Source organism: Seriola lalandi, unplaced genomic scaffold (assembly GCF_002814215.2).
Source record: "Seriola lalandi dorsalis isolate HSWRI2012SDOR001 ecotype SW California unplaced genomic scaffold, Sedor1 jcf7180002054472, whole genome shotgun sequence".
Taxonomy (NCBI): Eukaryota; Metazoa; Chordata; class Actinopteri; order Carangiformes; family Carangidae; genus Seriola; species Seriola lalandi.
In genome coordinates this window covers 288,807-311,136 of record NW_019525025.1, presented here as the reverse complement: position 1 = coordinate 311,136, position 22,330 = coordinate 288,807, and the positions used below count along the sequence as shown (strand labels likewise).

The 22,330-nt window shown below is 38.9% G+C and overlaps 2 protein-coding genes across 8 annotated transcripts in view; both read left to right on the top strand.

Annotated features, from left to right (window-relative positions):
• Positions 1 to 5,258: 5,258 nt before the first annotated feature.
• Positions 5,259 to 10,486, top strand: LOC111659084 (uncharacterized). 2 transcript variants are annotated; one of them, XM_023411901.2, is made up of 10 exons: positions 5,259 to 5,381; positions 6,283 to 6,344; positions 6,494 to 6,520; positions 6,651 to 6,683; positions 7,966 to 7,998; positions 8,499 to 8,531; positions 8,799 to 8,831; positions 8,936 to 8,965; positions 9,122 to 9,160; positions 9,455 to 10,486. In XM_023411901.2, the coding sequence occupies exons 1-10, from the start codon at positions 5,371 to 5,373 to the stop codon at positions 9,706 to 9,708; spliced, it is 555 nt and encodes a 184-aa protein (XP_023267669.1). In that variant the 5' UTR covers positions 5,259 to 5,370; the 3' UTR covers positions 9,709 to 10,486. The 2 variants fall into 2 exon arrangements, with proteins under 2 accessions (XP_023267669.1, XP_023267668.1); XM_023411900.2 differs by having other exon boundaries at positions 9,452 to 10,486.
• A 6,978-nt stretch (positions 10,487 to 17,464) lies between these two features.
• The window catches only part of stm (starmaker), a 14,178-nt gene continuing 9,312 nt past the window's right edge, over positions 17,465 to 22,330 (top strand). For 5 of the 6 annotated variants that reach the window (XM_087175519.1, XM_087175516.1, XM_087175518.1 and 2 more), the window contains exons 1-8: positions 17,465 to 17,598; positions 18,770 to 18,828; positions 20,141 to 20,158; positions 20,386 to 20,418; positions 21,046 to 21,081; positions 21,170 to 21,208; positions 21,569 to 21,604; positions 21,705 to 21,737. In XM_087175519.1, the coding sequence (XP_087031645.1) occupies positions 17,588 to 17,598; positions 18,770 to 18,828; positions 20,141 to 20,158; positions 20,386 to 20,418; positions 21,046 to 21,081; positions 21,170 to 21,208; positions 21,569 to 21,604; positions 21,705 to 21,737 (265 nt within the window). In that variant the 5' untranslated portion in view covers positions 17,465 to 17,587. The remainder of the gene's footprint in view (positions 17,599 to 18,769; positions 18,829 to 20,140; positions 20,159 to 20,385; positions 20,419 to 21,045; positions 21,082 to 21,169; positions 21,209 to 21,568; positions 21,605 to 21,704; positions 21,738 to 22,330) is intronic. The other variant, XM_087175515.1, reaches the window with a different exon arrangement.

Sequence of the window (22,330 nt, the reverse complement as noted above, 5' to 3'; positions counted from 1 at the left end):
TGATAATTATATATTTGTATCAGGGACAAAACCACACAGTTCAAACTGTGAAACTAAAACTAAGTGAACAACTGTAAATGAAAAATGTTCATTATAATGAACAGTCAGTAAATAATTCAGTTTGTTACTCCACAGAATTAAATGAAGCAGCAGCTGCACTGAGTTATCATGAGACTGAAAACCAAGCTAAACTCCAGCTAAAGCTAACTAGCTTAGCATATGTAGTCTCATCTGTTGAGTATAATGAATGTGAACTTCCTCTAAAAAACTTAGTAAACGTGTAAGAATAAAAGAAAATCAGGACTCAAACCTTCTCATACTGAACTCTTAAGTTCAGAGGAAAACACAGAATCTACAAACTAAATATGTTCACTAAAACTCTCCACACAGAAGCGAGATATATTAAAACAGCTGAGAATGTGAATGTCCTTTACTGATATAGATGTAAATAAGCACAACTGTGTGACTGCTGCTGACCTGGAGTGATCTCACTGGATTTACTGGAGGTAAATCAGCATACAGGGGGTTAAACTGAACCTTCGTCACCTTCCCACTGACTGTGTCTGATCTGTGTGACCATGTGAGGGTAGGGTTAATGTTGGTGTTTTGGACCTGGATTGATTCAGACTGGATGAGTTGATGCAGACAGACACAGTGTGCTTCAGTTTCATATCAACTGTTCCTGGATCAGTTTCATACAGTGATCCTGTCTGGTATGTCTGTAATTCATCCTGCTGATGGAGATCTGAGAGATGAAACTTATTACCCTGCTGGCAGACACTCCGGCTCACCACCGTCCAGCTAGACCTTTACCAGCTAAACTTAAAGATCAATTCACCTTGCAGGAATCCAGACAAATGATAACAGTCTGAATTCTTCACTTTAATGAAAAGGAAAAATCTAAGAGGCCACGTCTGCTCATGTGACACATCAGGTACAATTGACATCCAGCTCAACCTTGAAGCAGTTTGACCTTTAACCTGCTGATTCATGGAAAGCAACAGATCTGAGGTAGGTGGAGACACACGAGGAAAAGCTTTACTGATCTTTACTGAAGTATCGTAATTAATAACTATTATTACTGATTAATCTGGTGAGGCTCTTCTTCATTAATCAATTGATCTTTCTGTCTACAAATTAATTGAATATATAGTTTACTGTGACACAAAATAGATAGAAGGCAACAGGCAAAGTCAGAAATTAAAAACAGTCAGAGTAGGACGTAAGAAACAGGTGGAGTCGGATGTTAGAAACAGATGGAGTCAGATGTTAGAAAGAGATTGAGTGAGATGTTAGAAACAGTAGGAGTTGGACATTAGAAACAGATGGAGTCAGACATTCGAAAAACAGGTGGAGTCGGATGTTAGAAAGAGATTGAGTGAGATGTTAGAAACAGGTGGAGCGAGATGTTAGAAAAAGATGGTCAGATGTGAGAACCAGGTGGAGTCAGATGTTGTTTGATGGTGTACATTAGTATTTAGTCAATTCTAACTCTAACTGATCTCTAGCTGTCTCTACTTCTTTTAAGTTAAATGGTCAAGCTTCTATTTATTAACATTCCCTTAAGATGAGATGATGAGTGATGTATTTGTACATCCGCCAGCTTGTCAACTTACTGTCATCAGCGTATACTGTATCTACTTCCTATATTTACTACGTCTACTATATCTACTTTCTGTGTCTACAGTGTCTACTGTATCTACTTCCTGTATATAATATGTCTATTTCCTGTGTCAACTGTATCTACTCTACTTCCTGTATCTACTACGTCTACTATATCTACTTTCTGTGTCTACAGTGTCTACTGTATCTACCTCCTGTGTATTCTGTTTCTACTTCCTGTTCCTACTGTATCTAACTCCTTTGTGTACTTTATCTACTTCCTATATCTGCTGTGTCTAGTGTATCTTCTTCCTGTGTCTACTATATCTACTTCCTGTCAAACCACCTCACAGTAAATATTTCATATATAAAACCTGTTTTCGGATGAAAAATTTGAATGTGTTCAGAAATGTTCTGTAACTTTACAGTCGTCCTCAGTTTCAGGTTCGCCCTTCCTCTTGTTGGACACCCTCAGACAGACAGAGGATGGAGGGATGGATGGATGAAAGGATGGATGGACTGATTAATGGATGGAAGCTTTATAAACATGTAAATCTGACCTTACAGTGTTTCAAAGCTGCAGCGTCGGCTGAATGAAGCAGCGCTGCTTTAAAAAGCTTCTTCAGCCGTTCAGTCCACTCTCCGTTTACACAGAAAGACGTTTTCAGACAGAAGAGGCTTTGATACTCAAATACCACATAACCCCCCACCCACCCCCACCCCAAAAAAACTGTCGCCCCACCACCATTATCACTGTGTCTGTGTGTGTGGAGAGGAGGAGAGGAGGGGGGTGTCTCCGGGGACAGAAGCCATTCTACCTGCTTTCATTACAACAGCGCACACACACACACACACACACACACACACACACACACACACACACACACACACACATACAGAGTGTGTTATCATGCATTTATAATTTCAATTATTAGTTTTTGACAGATACGGTTGTTCTGTTAATAGAGAACAATTATATATCAGGATAGTCATTATTGGGTTGTACATTGTAAGAGTTTAACCAAAGCTCTAAATCAGGTGTATTAAACAGCAAGTAACCATAGCAACAGTTACTAGAAACTCATCATTTCTAACTGACCAACCAAGACATTTTGGGGTTTTGGACAAATTAAAGGACTTGAAAGAAAAGTCTGATCTTGAACAACCAATCAGAGGACAAAAATAGATGACCTCAAAGTGCTGATTTAAAGGTGCGCACACACACACCTGCACATACCTGTACACAAATCACCGATGACAGACAGCTGAGTTATTAGCATTATCAGGTAAAGTAGTGCTGCATATGCTCAGCTGTTTGTCCAAACTACCTGTGGACTGTAACAACTGTCTTTCAATCCCAAATGAGTTTGTTGATTTCATCTTTACAGGTTTTTAATGAAAACTCTTAAAAAGTTTATTGTTTAACCATGTTGACTTTGATGCTGTTTTCTAACCAAATATGACCCTGATGATGTGAGGTGCAGTTAGAACCTGCAGCAACTGGTTATATCCAACTGTGTACTGTGTGGAGATTTACTGTCGCAACATTAGACTTGCCTGCAACACACAAACTAGTTCTTACACTGAGATTAGTTGTTACTAAATATTTACACACACCAAGTATCAAACACAACACATGACCGATTTGTTGTGATCAGACGAGCTGATTGGTAAAATGTGACAGTCTCCGCCCACTGATCTTTACCATGGTGTGGACAGATCATGATGATTACTGATCAACAGGTGATGCTCAAACATTATGATCCATGTTTTGCTGAATGTTTTCTGATAGGAAACTCACACAGATTTGACTCATTGACTAAATAAAGTCTTTAACAGTGATGACATTTGGTATCATGTGTTTGACCGGTGATTTACAGCAAGGATTTTACACACAAATTTAAAAACACATGCTGTAACCCAGTCCTGGTCTGGTTGTGGTATGCGGTGGTTCAGGTCTGTAGTGGTTCAAGTCTGTAGGGTTTCAGGTCTGTTTAATTTCAGGTCTGTGGTGGATCTGTTTCCAGGTAAAGCGTCATTGTTACGCTCTGATTATTCTCCAAGTTCTATCAGGTGGATCAGTCTGGTGAAACTTGACCTGCTGCTAATGTTCAGACTCACTGTGTGTGTTTGCTGGAGGGGGATTCCCTGAACTGTGGGGACGTCAGGAAACTCCACAAACACACAAAGAGTGTGTGTGTGTGTGTGTGTGTGTGTGTTGAATTTCTGTTGTTGTGAGGACCACTCTGAGTTTTACACTGAGGGCATTTCTGTAAAGTGAAAATATTTCTACATTTTATACAATGTGAGGACATATCCATATGGTGAAAACATTTAAATAAAGAGAAATCAAAATGAGGCACATAGCAAAATTTATTGAGGTAAGCAATAGAGCTTTTAGCGATTAGACTCAATCCATGTGAAGCACCTTCATTAAGCTTAGGACCATATGAAGGCGGGAGATAGGACAGGGTTCCCTGGAGTCGCTGGCGTTGATGGAGAGGAACCAGTGGCCGGTTGATGAACCTTTGGAAAATTGTTCCTGGTCATCAAGGAGGTTATGGTGGTAAGGAGGAGATGGGTTGCACGACTGTAGTTTTGAAAGACAGACAGGCATAATTGCAATGATATTTGAAGAATGGCATCCATTGACTCAAGAAAGCAGGCAGAAAGATCATTGGTCAGATTTGGTGATGTTGGGATTGTGAATGGAGGGTTTTGACAGTGTGAGAAAATGGAAGTGATGGGGAGAACTAGATCAGGAGTATATAGCTAACATTAAGTACTGTTCTTATAATGTTAAATTAAGTATTATCTTAATGAAATGAATGAATGTGGAATGACTGGTGCTTTTATTCTGAAGCACCAAGCTCATTTACGTAGTTGCTGTGACCTTGAAGCTTCCAATCATCACTGTGTTGGACAACAATTGTTAGTAGATAACTGTATGTATTTAGCAGTAAGTTAAACAGCAGCAGCGGTGCCATTAAATATGATGACACATTTATTCACTGTGAGTGGGAAACCAGCGACCAACAGCCACTGTTCGAACAAACAGCTCTCTGGTTTGTAGGTGAAGACATTTCTACAGGGTGAAGACATCTCTATAAAATGAAGACATTTCTATGACGTTAAGACATTTCTATAACACCAGGAGAATCTTGTTACTCCGCTTTTGGTGCAGACTTCATTGAAATTTTATATAAAAGGTTATTCGATTGTTATCTAAATAGTTTTTCAGTTGGGTACTACTTATTTTGTTTGATGTTTTTTTTAAGGTGTTTTAAGAAATTAGTCAAAACTCTATAACTTTCTTGAATATATCAGTGAGCCGGATTGTAGATGACAGCAAACAGCATGTTGACAACACGTCAACCAGGCGAATTCTTTTTTAAAGTTAGACTCAGGTGTAGACTGAGTTGATGTTTGGGGGTCCTCACAGATACAGAACTTCTAACCTGTGTGGGAGTCTTCTTCACCTCCTCCTGCAGATCATTAACACAGAAATCTGAAACTCACACACACACACACACACACACACACACACACACACAACCACACGCCCTCTCTCTGGTCTGTCCTCTGTGCTGGTGACATTTAGGCAGATATATAAACGGCCGCCAGAAACTCAGAGCCAGAGGATTCCTGCAGTGCAACACTGAGGTACTGAAACACTCACCTGTCTGCCTTCCTGACTGTTCACCTGTTCTGAATGATAATCTATTGACTTGTCATAGTGATCAGGGACCTGTCTGACCTCACAGCATCATGTTCACCAGGTACGTCCATCATCTCTGTATATTTCATTCTGTTTAGACTGTCAAATATGATGATATTAAAGTAGCATACAGACCAAACCTGTCATCCCACAATGCAATGCTCCACAGATGTGGAGGAGAAAAACAAACTGCAGCAGAATTAAGATACAGAAACAAAATTGAATAATCTGTGAAGTGTTCAATCCAATAATCTGGATTCAGTATTTTTGTTGTCAATGTGTGTTCACTGAGTTAGTGTGTGTTCACTGAGTTAGTGTGTGTTCACTGTGTTAATGTGTGTGTTCACTGTGTTAATGTGTGTGTTCACTGTGTTAATGTGTGTGTTCACTGTGTTAGTGTGTGTTCACTGAGTTAGTGTGTGTTCACTGTGTTGGTGTGTGTTCACTGTGTTAATGTGTGTGTTCACTGAGTTAGTGTGTGTTCACTGAGTTAGTGTGTGTTCACTGAGTTATTGTGTGTTCACTGTGTTAATGTGTGTGTTCACTGTGTTAGTGTGTGTTCACTGAGTTAGTGTGTGTTCACTGTGTTAGTGTGTGTTCACTGAGTTAGTGTGTGTTCACTGAGTTAGTGTGTGTTCACTGAGTTAGTGTGTGTTCACTGAGTTAGTGTGTGTTCACGCTGCTTGTTCACTGAGTAAATGAGTTTTTACAGACTTAAAGTAATACCCTAATGGAGTCTTTAAAAGAGTGCAGAGTTCATTACATTCTATACTACACTTTTATTAAATCAGCTCTAAACCTGTAAATACAGTTTTTCTTGGCCTTTCCTATAGCGCCACCTTCAGGACAAACTTGACATTTTGAGCTCTGGACTAGTTAATGTTACATTCAGTGTGCTGGAGGTACAGCAGTCCAGTGAGGACAGAACAGTTCTCAGACTGAAGATTGTGTTTGTGTTGCAGGAATGTTGTTCTTGTGTTCTCTCTGTTCGTCCTGCTGGTGGAGGGAGACCTCGACTCCAATGGTTAGATTTAAAATAGTTTGATCAATATCTGTTGTGATTGATAATCTGATAAAAACTTGACTGAGAGTAAATCTGATGACATCACAGTTTGATTGAAATGTAATGTGACTGATGCATTTGTGTTTGATCAAACTTTTTTCTGTTTGCAGATGCTGGAATACAAGCCATGTCAACAGGTAAACCACCTGGCTGTGTTTGATCACTTACTGATATACTGGATCTGTCTGTCCCCACACCTGTTTCTGTCTCACCTGTCTCTCTCTCACTTGTCCCTCCTGGTTGTCCTCTCACCTTTCTCTCTGTTAGATAAAGATTCAACGTCTGATGAAGCTCCTACAGGTCAGTCACAAACTGTCTCACAGATTCAGGTGTGAATATTGTTAATAATTTGAACCATGAATCAACAGCTTCAGCTTCATTCTGACTATAAAATGTTCTCTGCTGAAACTTTGCCGATGTTCCAAAAATGACAACATGAGAGCATTGTTTTTGTATTAAAAGAAAAATTAAAATTAGGTCATGGATCTAAATCACTTCCAGATCTGTAATTTGTCTTCTCATATCACTGTTATGCAGATGACACCCAACTATACCCTTCTGTCTCTGCTCTGATCTCGGCCTGTCTCTCTGAGATATCTGCATTGATGAAGGAACCCCACCTTCAACTAAACCTCTCTAAGACTGAATTCCTAGTCCTCCCAGCCAATCAGTTTCTCCATCATGATATCAATATCAAAATCATCTCTTCATCTCTCACCCCAGCCAAGGTCGTGAGAAACCTGGGTGTCAAGTCTGATGACCAGCTATCTTTCTCTGACTATTTTGCATCTGTCTTCTGGTTGTGCCGCTTTGCACTATATGACTGAATGAATCAGGCCTTACCTGACTCAGTACACCACCCAGCCCTTGGTCCAGACCATGTTTATCTCTCACCTGGACTACTGCAATGCCCTTCTGGCAGGCTTCCCTTTATGCACAGTGAAACCCTTACAGATGGGCCAAAAAGCAACAGTCCGTCTTGTCATCAGCCTAAAAGGGCACATGTCACTCCGCTACTCGTCGACCTACACTGGCTACCCATGGTGGCATGGCCGTGATAAAAAAGACAGGAACCTAGTAGAGCACATTAGGGCTTAGTCTTAACTGAGCAGGCCAGATTTGAGTCCGACCTTTCATCCCCTCTCTCCCCAACTTTCCTCTCTCTCTCTCTCTCCCTCACTGTGGCTATAACAAAGGCATAAAAGGTCTGAAAAATAACTTTAAAAAAAAGAGTGGTACTCAGATGTACTGTACATGCTGCATGCATAAAGAAAATAAAACAGGACTCGATCATCCCTGAGGAACTTTGTAATCAATATCAAATGCCTGAACTACAGAACTCAGCTAAACTACAAAAAAACTGTTGGAATGAAACCAATAAGTGATTCACCTGGTGTTGATTAAAATGTGTGAAATTCATAAACTTACCAGAGACAAACATGATGAAATTATATATTCAAGAATCAGCACCACCTGCAGTTCTGACTGTGAACAATAGTTCAGTTACTGTTGAGTTTAATGTGGGACTAAAGTGTGATGGTGTTGTTTTAGTTGTTGTTCTGTGTTGTTGTTGTTGTTTCAGAGAGTATGAACGCTGTCTCTCCTGATCAGACTGGTAAGACTTCAGCTCTGAAACTCATCTGTTAGTCTCATCAGACTAAACCAACATTAAAATGTTTGTCATGTAAATTTAAATAACATCAGACTGTGAAAAGAGGAGTCTGGTAGTGATGGACCTGCAGACAGTCATCAGCCGAATCTGCAGATCCCTTTAGCTTCATTGTTCTGCTCTCACAGCTGTTTTCAGAGACAAAGAAAGACAAAGGTAACAATATGTCATTTTATGTTCACTAACTATTTCTGCTGAAAACAAGAGTACAAAAACATCAGTTTGTGCAGGTTTAAAATAAATAAAAATAGTTTCATGTAAAACTCCATGAAACACTAAATAATGAGTCAGCTGGGTGAAATAAAGGGAAGTTATCAGATGTTGAGTGTAGAGTTCAGGTGAACTGAAGATAATCTCTAATAATCTATGAACATTTACAATGTTGATATTATCAGTCTTCTTTATACATGAGTCATCACAGTAACATCAGTCAGTTCTGCTTTCAGATGAACCCCAGTATCTTGGAGGAGGACCTTCAGGTAGGAAAATGATGATGATGATGATGATGATGATGATGATGATGATGAGTTAAGTTGTGAATAAAATGTCAGAGCAAACCACCAACACCTCAACATGATATTACCCTGTTCAGTGCTGTTTCCTGACATCAGATCCAACACAGCTGTAAAATAAACATCCACATCATCATGTTATTGTGAGCTGGTATCAGCAGCAGCTGCTGTGACTCATCTGTTCACTTGCTCACCTGTTCACTCACTGACATGTTCACTTGTTCACCTGCTCAGACGCCAGCAGTTCCAGTTCAGAGACCCCAGACGGTAAAAACACATTTACATAAATGTCTTGTATATTCATCCATTTATTCATTCATTCATTCATTCCTCGTCATCTGTTCATTTGTTTTTAATGTTGTTTTTTGTAGCTGCAGCAGCCAATCAGGAAAAAGCACCTGGTAAGTCCTGTGTTTTTTTTTCTGCCTTGGATGATCTGATTAAATCTGACTGTGTGTTTTTATAGAAGAATCTGTGGATTGATTGATTGATTGATTGATTGATTGATTGATTGATTGATTGATTGATTGATTGATTGATTGATTGATTGATTTCAGAACCTGCAGCAGCTGCAAACAGTGTGGAGGAAGAAAACGGTGAGACATACTGTGCATTATTACATCAAGCTGTCTTCCTATAACAAACTACATACAGTATAAATAAACTGAAATATTACATCACATCACTGTCAATATATATATGAATAACATACTGTATATATTTTAATATAACCAATACTAGTATTACACTCACAGATGATGCTGTAAGTTTTACCTTCTGTACTTAAACTGATGTAAGATTTCACATGCAGGACTTTTACAGTGCAGAGTATTTGACAGTGTGGTGTCAAAGTTCTTCTTCGTGTTACTTTGTTTCAAAATGTCCAGCAGAGGACGAGACCTCCAACTCTGACGAGGGAGGGAAGAAGAAGTTCAGCTCACGCTTAGCCAAACCTCAGAGCCCCGCCCAGTCTCAACAAATCCCCCCTCGCGTCCAGCAGAGCCCCGCCCTCCACCCCATAAGCCCAGCCCATGTTGTCCAAGGCCCCGTTCTCCTGCCTCAGCCAATCATCCCTCAGCCGAAAGCTCTGGTGAGAAGTCGGACATCCAAGAGAAGATCCAGGACCAACCGCCGGCAGATATAAGACGACACACACACACACACTCACATAGTAATATGAACACATTAAAACACGGTAACACACACACACACACACACACACATATAGTAATATATACACACACACACACACTCACATAGTAATATGAACACATTAAAACACGTTAACACACACACACACACACACACACACACACACACACACATATACACACATAGTAATATATACACACACACAAACATATGTAGGAATAAAATCTTGTAATCCAAGTGACACATGAACACATTTACCCAGACAAAACAGGAACACATGAACACACATGTGGAAACACACATATTAATCTTCAGTCTGAAAACTAAAAACAAACTCAACCCTGCAGAATCACCAAGCCGTTTGATTGGTCATCTGATTGGTCATCTGATTGGTCATCTCATTGGTTGACCAAGATGATTAAAGGTATCCAGGGGTCGTATTCAAACCAACTTTATTTGTTGAGACACTTTCATCTGTAACAGAAGAAAATAAATCACATATTCAGGAGATTTATTTGAATAAATGAATTTATTCTCTGATGTTTGTGGTTAAAACTGATTTTTCAGATGATTTTAAAAATGAAACTAAAACATTTTTATGATTTTCAGTTTTCTCCTCAGTTTGTCAGTCAGGTGCCCCCCTTCATGATTTCGACCCCTGGGCTCTTACAGACCTCAGAGTATTAAATTTGTTTCATGTGTATTTACTTTCCTTCCTTTGTCTGTTTGTTCCTTTTGTTGTATTTTAATAAAGTTAAATTGAAAAGAAAGCCATATTGTCCATCAGATAAACTTTATTCACACAAAGAATCAACAAGTGTAACGGAAGGTTTTCACCTGGAAGAACCCATCGATCACAGGAGCTCCTGAAATACACAAACACACCTGATACTGACTGCTGCTGTAATAATAAAATTTTTCACATAACACAACAGGAGCCTCTGAGGACGTTAGATTATTGATCAATCAATCCCATATTACACCACGTAGTCCATCATCTTGAAGGTAAAATATTACAAAATATTACAAAATCATATCTATAAGAATGAAATGAAAAATATAGATTTATGTGTCAACGAGAGATATCACAACCAGAGCAGAGTCCTGATACTGATGAGGACTCTGTAGGACTGACACCAGCAGGACCACCACTGACAGATTAAATAATGAATAATGAATAATGAAAAATAAACAATAAACAATAAATAGCTAAACAGCTTGACAGCTGAAGGCGCTGTAGTCTACCTCTGGAGACAGGAACCACCTGGAGGCCTAAGGGCACCGTGTTCTAGTGGGGTAACATTGGGATAAGAGTGGGGTAGTAGTGGGGTAGTGACGCTTCCTCCTGTCACTGCAGACCTCCTACTGCTACAGTTATTATCATTAATCTCTTATTATTATTGTTGTTGTTGTTGTTGTTGTTGTTGTTGTTGTTGTTGTTGTTGTTATTTCTCCAACTGATGGTGTGAGTGTAGCAGTTGTGTTCTCTCTCTTGTGTTGTGTGATGAATCGTCAGCTGCTTGTCATCAGAACAAGCAGCTGGTTGGTGTCTGATGACAACAGAGTCGTGTTTCTCACAGTCGTATAAAAAGCTCCAGAAATGACTACAACATAGAAGTCAATAATTATGTTAATTATGTTTACAGTTACACCACAGAGATTTCTATTACATTACAATCAAGCCAGCAAAGTCACGATAATGAAGAGCTCAACACATTACAACAACACAATATCAACCATATCACAAAAGCAGTTCATATTGAATTATTTTATGTCAGCTCCACTTTTACCAATAAACATATGATTCAAGTGTTTTATCAGCGCATAGTGTACAGCAGGCTGGTAACAGCATGTGGGCCATCCCACTAGAGTCTGCAGGGGCCCAGCAGAGGGCGGTCATGTTACACACAACAAACCAGTCCATGACTTATAACACATTATAAACAAGTCAAACACAAATAAAATCATTAAGTCTGCTACATGATTGTGAAGGTGTGTGTGTGGGTGTGTGTGTGTGTGTGTGTGTGTGTGTGTGTGTGTGTGTGTGTGTGTGTGTGTTGAATAGTTGTCTGATTGAACTGTGTTGCTGCAGAAACAGAAACAGAAACAGAAACATTCAGACTCAGACTCTATTTATCAACTGGTGATAAAATATCGCTGCTCTCATAATGTAACACATAACATAACATAGGTAACATATCATTATCATCATTATTATTCTTATTTTCTTTATCATTATTATTATTATTATCATTAGCATTATTATTACTTTATGCCGTCATATTTCATTTTAAAGCAGCTTTAGACTCAGCCTTGAATCAGATTGTTATGTGTGATATTTCTATAGTAGTAGTAATAGTTCTATAGAAATGAAATGCACTCATTTCAAATAAAAAGTAACACTGTGATTTTCAGTGTAATCTGTTGTGTGAATAAGGTCCAACCAGCAGCTGTGTGTTCTGGGAAACTAAACGTTTTGGGGAAATGGTGTTAACGACCTTTTTCTTATTGTGTAATTAAAGAGAAAAAAGAGCAGCAGAGCCACACGTCACATCACAGCCCACAGACCTGATTCTTGCTGTGGTATTAAAAGAGTTAAAATGATCATTTCTTGAGCCTCATAATACTTTAAGCATTAGCCGTGTCTCATCTACCTACATCTATGTTTTATATTATTACATGACTTTATTATGTCATAGTTTGTCCTTCTGTTGCTCGGCATCTGACAAAGGTGCATTTGTTTGCTACACCAGCACACCAGTGAAGAAGAAGACCAGATGATAAATCCCTGTGACGTGGCTGAACTCAGCTCTGCTCTTTGTATTTTATCCAGCACACCACACTGGGACTTGACAGACTGACGTTTCACCGTACAGTTGACCTTGAGTTCCTTATGTTTTTACATGTGCCATAAACTGGTTATTTGTTAATAAAGTTTATCTGAACTTTATTTGAACACACAGAAAGTTTAGTGTTAAGCTGAGACTGTATTTGTCGTTGGAAACAGCTCCTGTTGTTGTTAAACTGATTCATCAAACTGAAGTGAATACACACACCTCATTAGAGGCTGTTAGCATGCTAACACACACACACACACATACACACACATACACACACACAGTAACACTGACAGATTTACTTCAGTCTTTTTGTTCTGTGTTTTCTGTCCCCGGTCGACCTTTCAGCTCATTCTGTTGAAACTGATCTGAGCTCAGGATTTGACTTTGTTTCTTCACCTTTTTATTTTCCGACAGACGAGTTGTGTTTCAGGCTCTTCACACAGTCAGAAAAACAGCAACACTGTCTCATCACACAGTCAACATCACCTATATGCTGCTGTAAAACCTGTCAGTAACATCTGTCTGTAAAACCTGCTTCCCTGCTATTTTCTGGGAGGGGGGTTTCTTGTCTGGATCGAGGGTCTAAGGACAGAGGGGCTCCTGTGTTGTGCAGATACACAACAGAACTGATTTGAAGACAATTTCATTTGTTTTCAAAGGTCGTCATGAACTGACAACAGTTCTCAGACCTACTCACAGATCACTGCTCTTTATTGCAGCTCCCTCTCTTCCTCCTCCATGAACATGATTCAAACCCTTCTGAAGAACCTTCTCTCTTCTCTCTTTCCTTCAGCCTCTCAATAGTCATCATGAAGACATGACTGCTCACATACATCAGGTTTTATTTGTTTTTATGTATTTTTCCTCTGTGCTGTTTATTTGTATGCGTTCCTCCAGATGCTCTACGTTTTTATGCCTCCACAATGTCAGAGCCGGAGGCATATTGTTTTCGGATCGTCTGTCCATCTGTCCCATTATAGTGGACACGATGTCTGACAGTAATGTCCTGACGGAACTTTATCACATTTGACAGAAATGTCCACTTGGACTTAAGGACGAAGTAATAAGATTTTGGTGTTCAAAGATCAAGGTCATGGTGACCTCACAATACACTTTATAGCCATGAGTCAAATATATATGACTCTGGATAAACAGGAATGTAATGTGAAAATATAGTCTGAATGCAGAGGCACACAACCGCGAGGTGGTACTTCTAGTTATTCGTGTATCCTCTGAATTATGCCTGTATTTTTATTTTATTGTAATCAACAAATAATCTCATAATTCAATTGCTCTGTGAATCACCTGTTGAATTTAAATTCTGGGTAATTAATCTGACTCAACTTGATATATGTAACAATAAAATCACAACAACAGTGATAATGAAAGTAAAGTTTTGAGTTCAAGCTGAGCAGGAAGCAGATCAGCTGATGACCAGAAAAACAAAGGCTACCCATTCAGTGAGTTCATTGGGTTTCCCATAAACTGTCACAGCAAGGAAATACAGCACAGACTGAACACACACAGTGACACAACACACACACACACACACACACACACACACTCAGTAACACAAAACACACAACACAAATAGTAACACAACAGACAGACAGTAACACAACACATCAATGATGACATCACATTTCATCTAAGGGTTAGGATCTCAACAACACATGTTTGAAGTGGATCTGATGAGCGGTGTCAGATTGGATAGACAGACAGAGATTCCTCTATTAATTAGTAGCATAATATAATATATAATGTTGATATTATATAATATTATTTAGAAAAACGAAAAAGGAGAAAACCCAAACCACAAAACAGAAACACAAAATAAAATCAATCAAACTGAAACAGGATATTTGATAAATCCTGATAACAGACTGATGAGAAGTAATAATTGTAGAAATAAATCATTATACATTCGTCTGATTTCAATTTGTAGATCCCACTGATCCAGTCCTGGTTCTGGGTCATGTTGAACCCTGCAGGTGTGTGGTTCCCATCAGTCTATTTTGTTGAATTTAAAGTGGTCTGGAATGTGGTCAGTCTGGTTCATACCTCATCCAATTAGGTCTGAGTGTTCAGAATGTGGTTTATTATCCACCCAGAACATTATAATGAATAGGTTGACAAGAAAGCTCATCATTAAAACCGTGAAAACGAGTCCTGTGCATTATTTGATTTTAGTCATTTCCAGGTCTTGATTAGTTAAATAAATATCATTAAATATTTGTTTCATGCCCCTGTTGTGTTTTCTAAAATATAAAAACATACAGTCAGTTTTTTACACAGCGTTTGGAACCGCAAAAATATTTACCACTGTATGAGAGAGCGAACTTAATGTCGTTTAAAACAAGAAAAGAAGTGTGTGCCGAGTGTACACGAACAGCCCCTCTGTTACCCTGGAGGGTGAAGGTTTACAGTCACTTAAATTTACATGACAAAGGCTGAATAACATTGTGTTGTTGCAACTTGAATAAAATGAACTGGGGTTTGTGTTACAGTTTTTCACTATTGCAAAAACACAGTTCCTGAAACCAGGGCCCTGTTTCTCAAAGCTCCACACACACACACCAAAACCATATACACAAAATACAAAACATCTTACATCTCTTGCAAAAGCAAACAATACATCGAAAACTGTATAAACTCTTCTACAAATGATACTTTAGCTTCCAAACTTTACACACAAACATCAAATATATAGATCTTTACACAGCCAGCTGCACGCCATTGTGCTAAATCTAAAACAGTTTTCACATTTCTACTTTTCTAATGATATATGCTGAGTATAAAAAAACTATTACCGTATGTTTCTGACGTTTCTCATTTGTAGCCTGCTGTAACTATGAACACAAATGCAATGGGGAAACAAAACGTCTTTATCCTCAATAGTGAACTGAAGATGACATGAACATACTGTGCTGTAAAATACAGCAGGCCTGTACAGTATTTCAGTTACTGTCTGTCCCGTCTCTGATCTCATCTGTAAGAATTGTCCTATTTCCTCTGACCCGTCCTCTCGCCACTCCCTGTCCTCTGTCTCCTCTTTCTCCTCTTCCTCCTTCACCTCTTCATCTTTCTGGTCTGCCTTTTTCTCCTCTTGCTCCTTCTCCTGTTTCTCCTCTTGCTCATCCTCCTCTTACTCAAACACCTCTTCCTCTATTTCTTTTTCCAAAATTGTCCTCCATTGTTGTGCACACAAGAGCAAACGTGACTCGTAATTATGGTGATGAAGCTGTGATTTCTGTGTGATCTGATTGTTTACATGTGTTTTCACATGTGCATTCTGAGTTCAGGTGATTGCTAATTGAGCGTGGTGTTTCAGTTGCAGTGTTTAGCAATTAGCACACAAAGGCTTTTAGTTATGAATAATGTGTGATGAGAAGTGTGTTTGGTGTTTTGCAAAGTATTTGTAGTATTTGTAGTATTTTGCAAAATGTGTAAGGTCGAGAATGTGCGTATAGTTGTGCCGGGCTGACATTTTGCGCCTTGTGTATCAAGTTTAAAAATCTGTGTATTATTTTTAATTTTAGTGTGTAAGCAATCGTAAAAAATTGTATCTGATACAACAGTACCTACCACAATCTACGGGCAATTATTTGGCAACATACAGTGATAGTCAGAATGTAAATACACGTTAACAGTAACAATTTGAAAATGCGTTATTTACATAAACATTTGTGTGTACATATGTGGGAACCTGTGGAAACTCTTTGCCAACTCCAAGTCTTTACTTTCAACTCTTTAATCACAGATGTAACAAACTGTGTGTGATGATGAGGAAGAGGAAACACTGCGAGAGTGTGCAATTATTTATCACAATTATTTCTGACACAACTGGAATTTGAGGGTGTGAGTATCATCAGTAACACGTTAGGTAACATATTACTGACGTGTTCTTAAGTTCATGATCACGTGTTCTGTATGAATAGATTCCTTCTCATCAACTTTTTGTGTTTATGGGACTTGTCCAACCACTTCTTCATACCACACATAGCACACACACACACACATGCGCAACACACACACACGCACACACACACACGCACACGCACACGCACGCAGGCACGCACACACAGACACATACTTAGAGAGGTAAACTCCACACTACACTTCCTGGTAGGAAATGTGTGTATGATCAGTTTACAGTCAGACTGCTCAAGTTTCCCTAATGGTTTTCACAGAAATGCTCAAAAAGATTCACTGGAACAACATCTGGTATAAATCGGATATATTCTTGTATGAATCCGGTATATAAAGTTAATTTTGTCTTACAGTAATCATGTATGATATACTGTAACATACATGAAACGTAATATGTTCAGCTCCACTTCATCCTGCTAAAATGCTCCCTACATGTTGATGAATTGTTAATAACAATTAATAATCGGTAAATGTAGTGATAATAGTTTTGAATTTTAATTCATTTTGAATGGTGCATGTAATGCTGAAGGAAATTGAAAATGAAACTCATTTGATGTTTTTACTTTTAATCCGTCTTACTTCATTTTAGACAGTTTATCAAAATCAAATCTGTTCATTTTTCTTTAGTGGATGCTGTATCTTTAATCTCATTTTAACTGGATATTGTGTTTGATCTCTTGCTGTTGTTCTTTGTGAGTTTCCAGCTTCTCCCAGATGTTGATCTAGCCTTAGCCTAAACCCAGATTAAATCTGATTTAAATATGGTTCTCAATCTGGATTGAACTCAGTGTAAATCTGGTCTAAACCCTGAGTGAATCTGGTCTGAATAATGTGATGAGTAGGCATAAGAGGAACTGCTGTTTCTCATCATTTTGCCTTTACCTGAAACTAATTTAATCAGTTAAAGTGATCAAACAGTGCTAACGTGTGTGTAAACAGATGGGTGATCAGAGGGAGAAGGAGGAGGAGGAAGAGGAGGAGGAGGAGGAGGAGCTAAGTATAAATGCTGCTGCTCCCTTCAGTCGAGTTCAGAAACTCAACAATCTCTTAAGTTTAATTGTATTAAGTTTGTTTCCTGTTGACCTGCTGAACAACAACAACATGCTCCAACGGTGAGTTCACGGTCAATGATTCACTTTGTTCAACTGTCTGAGTCTCATTGAGATTTTATTTCAAATGACTGAGGTAAGAACATTTCATCTACGTCACAGCTGCAGGTCGACAACTCTCTGCTCACTGTCACATTATCACTAATCACTGTAATCAGGTAATTAACTGAGGTTTGAACATTCTGTACTGTGAAGACCTGATGTTTTTAAGTCACATACTTCCAGAGAAAAGATCTGTTTTTTTCTCATGTGATTCAGAATCAGACTTTATGTTCAACACATGATGAACTGACTTATTAATTTAAACAACATGAAACTATATGTCTTTGATAACTGAAGTGAGACTGATGATGTTTCCTTTGAATCGAGGACTGCCATGAGTAGAAGGACTCCAGTGTTTCAGGATAAAGCAGCAGTCTTCTCTGGTTTTTCACCCGACACTCGACTCTCATTATGAACCTTAAAGCTTTTCAGTCTCTGTGAGGATCTGAGCCGCTTTTCTCTCGCAGCTCATTTCTCTCTATACGTTGGAAAAGAACAGACGCTTTGTTTTTTTTTCTGTGGAGGAAACACAAAGAAACAGTCATTTAACCCTTAAGGCTGAAGACTGGTTTCACCCACCTGCCACTCAACACACCTGACATCCATCACTACCTTTGTCACTTTATTCTTTTGTTCACGTTCTCACATTCTTGTCTTTATCTGACATATTTGACATTAATTTTCTATTTTTATTCTTTATTTTACATTCTTTAATTTTTTTCTTTGTTTTTTATTCTTTACATTTTTAATTTTCTGTTTTTTCATTTACATTCTTTACTGTTCTTCTCTTTATGTTCTTTGTGGGTTCTCTATGTTCTTTATGGTATATTCTTTACATTGGTCACTTTAGTTCTGTTGTCGAAGAGACAACCACTGTCTGTGGTGGTGTTTGTTTACACAATGGATGTTTACTTTAATCATGACTTAAATATTTATATTTTGTGTTGTGTGCTATCAGTTTACACTGAGGAGATTTTTAAATCTTTGTCAAAAGTTTTGTCTTCCTCAACTCCTGTACGACATCATGCAAAACACCATGCAAACAAGCTGCAGTCAAATCAAATCATTCAATTTGAATTTAAAACTAATGTGTGCGCACGTGTGCGTGTGTGTGTGTGTGTGTGTGTTACAGGTGTGCAGTGTTGCTGCTTGTGGCACTTGCTGCTGTTTCTCTGGCAGCTCCAGTCCCAGGTAAGCAGTGACATCAGAAGTGATCAATAACAGAAGAATTCTTCACACACCTGTTTAGTGACGCAGATGTGTAGGAGCACACTGTCAAATATGTAACCAATCACCTCGTCCCACATAAATATAGGTGGGATGTATTGATTGGTCATCGGTTCCCAGCCCCTCCAATTTAAGATGGCTCCTCATTGTTGATAACCTTCATCATGATGAAAGTCCAGAGCTGAAACTATGCAAATAAATGATTTATTACATGTCAGTCTGTTTGTGGGATTTTTTAATTGCTACTAAAGATTTATGGTTAAAATATCATCATTGTTAACTTAAAATCAGTTATAGATCATTATGATTTCTTTATTGTCTGTTGGCAATCACAATCAATCACTAATGTATGATTTATTGAGTCTAATGTATGCAGGTGTGCAGAGGTTTTATTGAACAGTGTTACTGAGATGTTATGACATAAACTTGAATTCATAACAGCTATAAAATAGAAATTTAAAATGATAAAGTTAGTTAATGATGAGTGAGGACCTCCTTTTGTAAAATGTTTGGTAAGATGAAGTATATCTTATCAATTTATTACTACTGATTATATCTTATTAATCACATCATAAGGTTAGAAATGTTATCTGGTTACCTGATGTGTATATTTATTTGAATTGACTATACATTTACAATAAATAAAACTATAACGAGGAAGCTTCTATATATCTGTTAACTTGGTTCATGTAAACTTTTGAATAATAGAGAACTTTTTAAGGCTCACGTTATAATTATCTTTAGAATGTCATGACTGCAACAGTTTGAATATCAATCTTCCTCTGGGGGAGACGATGTGGAGACGATACGGTGTAGAGACGGTGTAGAGACGAGACGGTGTAGAGACGAGACGGTGTAGAGACGGTGTAGAGACGAGACGGTGTAGAAACGATACGGTGTAGAGACGAGACGATGTGGAGACGATACGATGTAGAGACGGTGTGGAGACGATGATATAGAGATGATGTAGAGACGATGTAGAGACGGTGTAGAGACGATGATATAGAGATGATGTAGAGACGATGTAGAGACGGTGTAGAGACGATGATATAGAGATGATGTAGAGACGATGTAGAGACGGTGTAGAGACGATGATATAGAGATGATGTAGAGACGATGTAGAGACGGTGTAGAGACGATGATATAGAGATGATGTAGAGACGATGTAGAGACGGTGTAGAGACGATGATATAGAGATGATGTAGAGACGATGTAGAGACGAGATGGTGTAGAGACGATTTCTGACTCTCTGATCTCGTGTTTTCTTGTGTTACAGAGGGAACAACAGATGAAGGTAAATATCAACTTTAAATTCTTTAGTAAATTAACCTTTAAGTTGCATAAACAACAGCAGCCAATCAGAGCGGAGCAGACGTAGTAAGTCAGACTTACAGTATACAGTCTTTATAGCGTCCTCTAGAGGTTGCAGTTGTCATCCCAGATGCGGTTCACTGTTGATTTAGTGTCAGTCTCTGAAAATGAACAGTGAGAAAAACGTTTGTGTTTACTGTTCTGATTCAGACAGAAGTGCACCACTGCTGGCTCACCTTAATGGTAACACACACACACACACACACACACACACACACACACACACACACACACACACACACACACACATACTAATACAGAAACACACAAAAAAACTGACCAACATTAATACACAGACACTCAAACTTAAACAAACACATAAACACATACACATGTAAACACACACATACTGATTGCTTAGGTTCAAGCAACTTTTTGTGTCTATTATTATTATTATTATTAGTAGTAGTAGTAGTAGTAGTAGTAGTAGTAGTAGTAGTAGTAGTAGTAGTAATAGTAGTAGTAGTAGTAGTAGTAGTAATAGTAGTAGTAGTAATTATTCACTTCTGTTTCGGCTTAAATTGCTGTGAGTTGGAATGAGCTAGAAAGAACTTGGCTCAATAACTGGACATGATGTGCATGAGCCCAATCGAACGGATGGTGGCGCTGTAGTTAAGACTCCTCTCCTGAACACACACACAGAGTTTTGTTCAAACTGGGGAACTAATGGCAGAACGTTGTAGTGATGAAACGAGTGTGTCGGTCCTTGAGTGAAAACACCTGAGTGACTGTGCTCTGAGTCAACTGAGCTGCTTCCTTCTGTTTGGACCCAGAGTCACAGTTACATTCAGTTTGTCATTGCTGTTGTAGGAGGAACTACAGGTGAACCTGTGACTGTAAAGCCAGGTAACAACACTACACACACTGTATACACACTGTTTACACATTATACACACAACACACACTAAATGCACACGTTTATTTGTCTACACAGATCCTACTGAGAGCCTCGACTCTGTTGAACAGACTGAAGGTAACTTATCTATGTACTCACCTGTCCGTCTGTTACCTGTATGTTACCTGTCTGTCTGTTACCTGTATGTCAAACCTGTCTGTCTGTTACCTGTGTGTTACCTGTGTGTTAAACCTGTCTGTCTGTTACCTGTATGTTAAACCTGTCTGTCTGTTACCTGTGTGTTACCTGTCTGTTAAACCTGTCTGTCTGTTACCTGTATGTTACCTGTCTGTCTGTTACCTGTATGTTAAACCTGTCTGTCTGTTACCTGTCTGTTACCTGTCTGTTACTTGTATGTTACCTGTCTGTTTCCTGTCTGTCTGTTACCAGCCCTTTACCTGTCTACTGACCTGTCTGTTACCTGTCTGTGTGTTTCAGCTCCCTCACAATCAGATGAGACAACTGAATCACCAGGTCAGTGTTTGATGTGGTTTATTCAGTAAACATGAATTTAATTATAATCCAGTTTAAACTGAACAAGCACCAAATTCTCATTTCTATCTTTTCATTTAAGACTTCACCACAGAGGAAACGGACAACACTAGTGGTGAGAAGAACATTTCAGTCTTTGGTATCCAGACCCTGACACGGACCATACATGGACGGGTTACTGACCTGGCCAATTAAGGAAAGGCCCAGGGCCCAAGCAGTCAGGGGCCTTCTCGGCCCCAAGACTCAGAACCTCCACATATAGACTCAGAACCTCCACATATAGACTCAGAACCTCCACATAGAGACTCACAACCTCCACATAGAGACTCACAACCTCCACATAGAGACTCAGAACCTCCACATAGAGACTCACAACCTCCACATAGAGACTCACAACCTCCACATAAAGACTCAGAACCTCCACATAGAGACTCAGAACCTCCACATATAGACTCAGAACCTCCACATAGAGACTCAGAATCTCCACATAGAGACTCACAACCTCCACATAAAGACTCAGAACCTCCACATAGAGACTCAGAACCTCCACATAGAGACTCACAACCTCCACATAAAGACTCACAACCTCCACATAAAGACTCAGAACCTCCACATAGAGACTCACAACCTCCACATAAAGACTCAGAACCTCCACATAGAGACTCAGAACCTCCACATATAGACTCACAACCTCCACATAAAGACTCA

Coding starts and splice junctions, on each gene's coding strand:
- LOC111659084 (XM_023411900.2), top strand. Junction 8,832..8,935: donor CAGTTCAGAGACCCCAGACG/GTAAAAACACAT, acceptor TGTTTTTTGTAG/CTGCAGCAGCCAATCAGGAA. Junction 9,161..9,451: donor CAGTGTGGAGGAAGAAAACG/GTGAGACATACT, acceptor CAAAATGTCCAG/CAGAGGACGAGACCTCCAAC.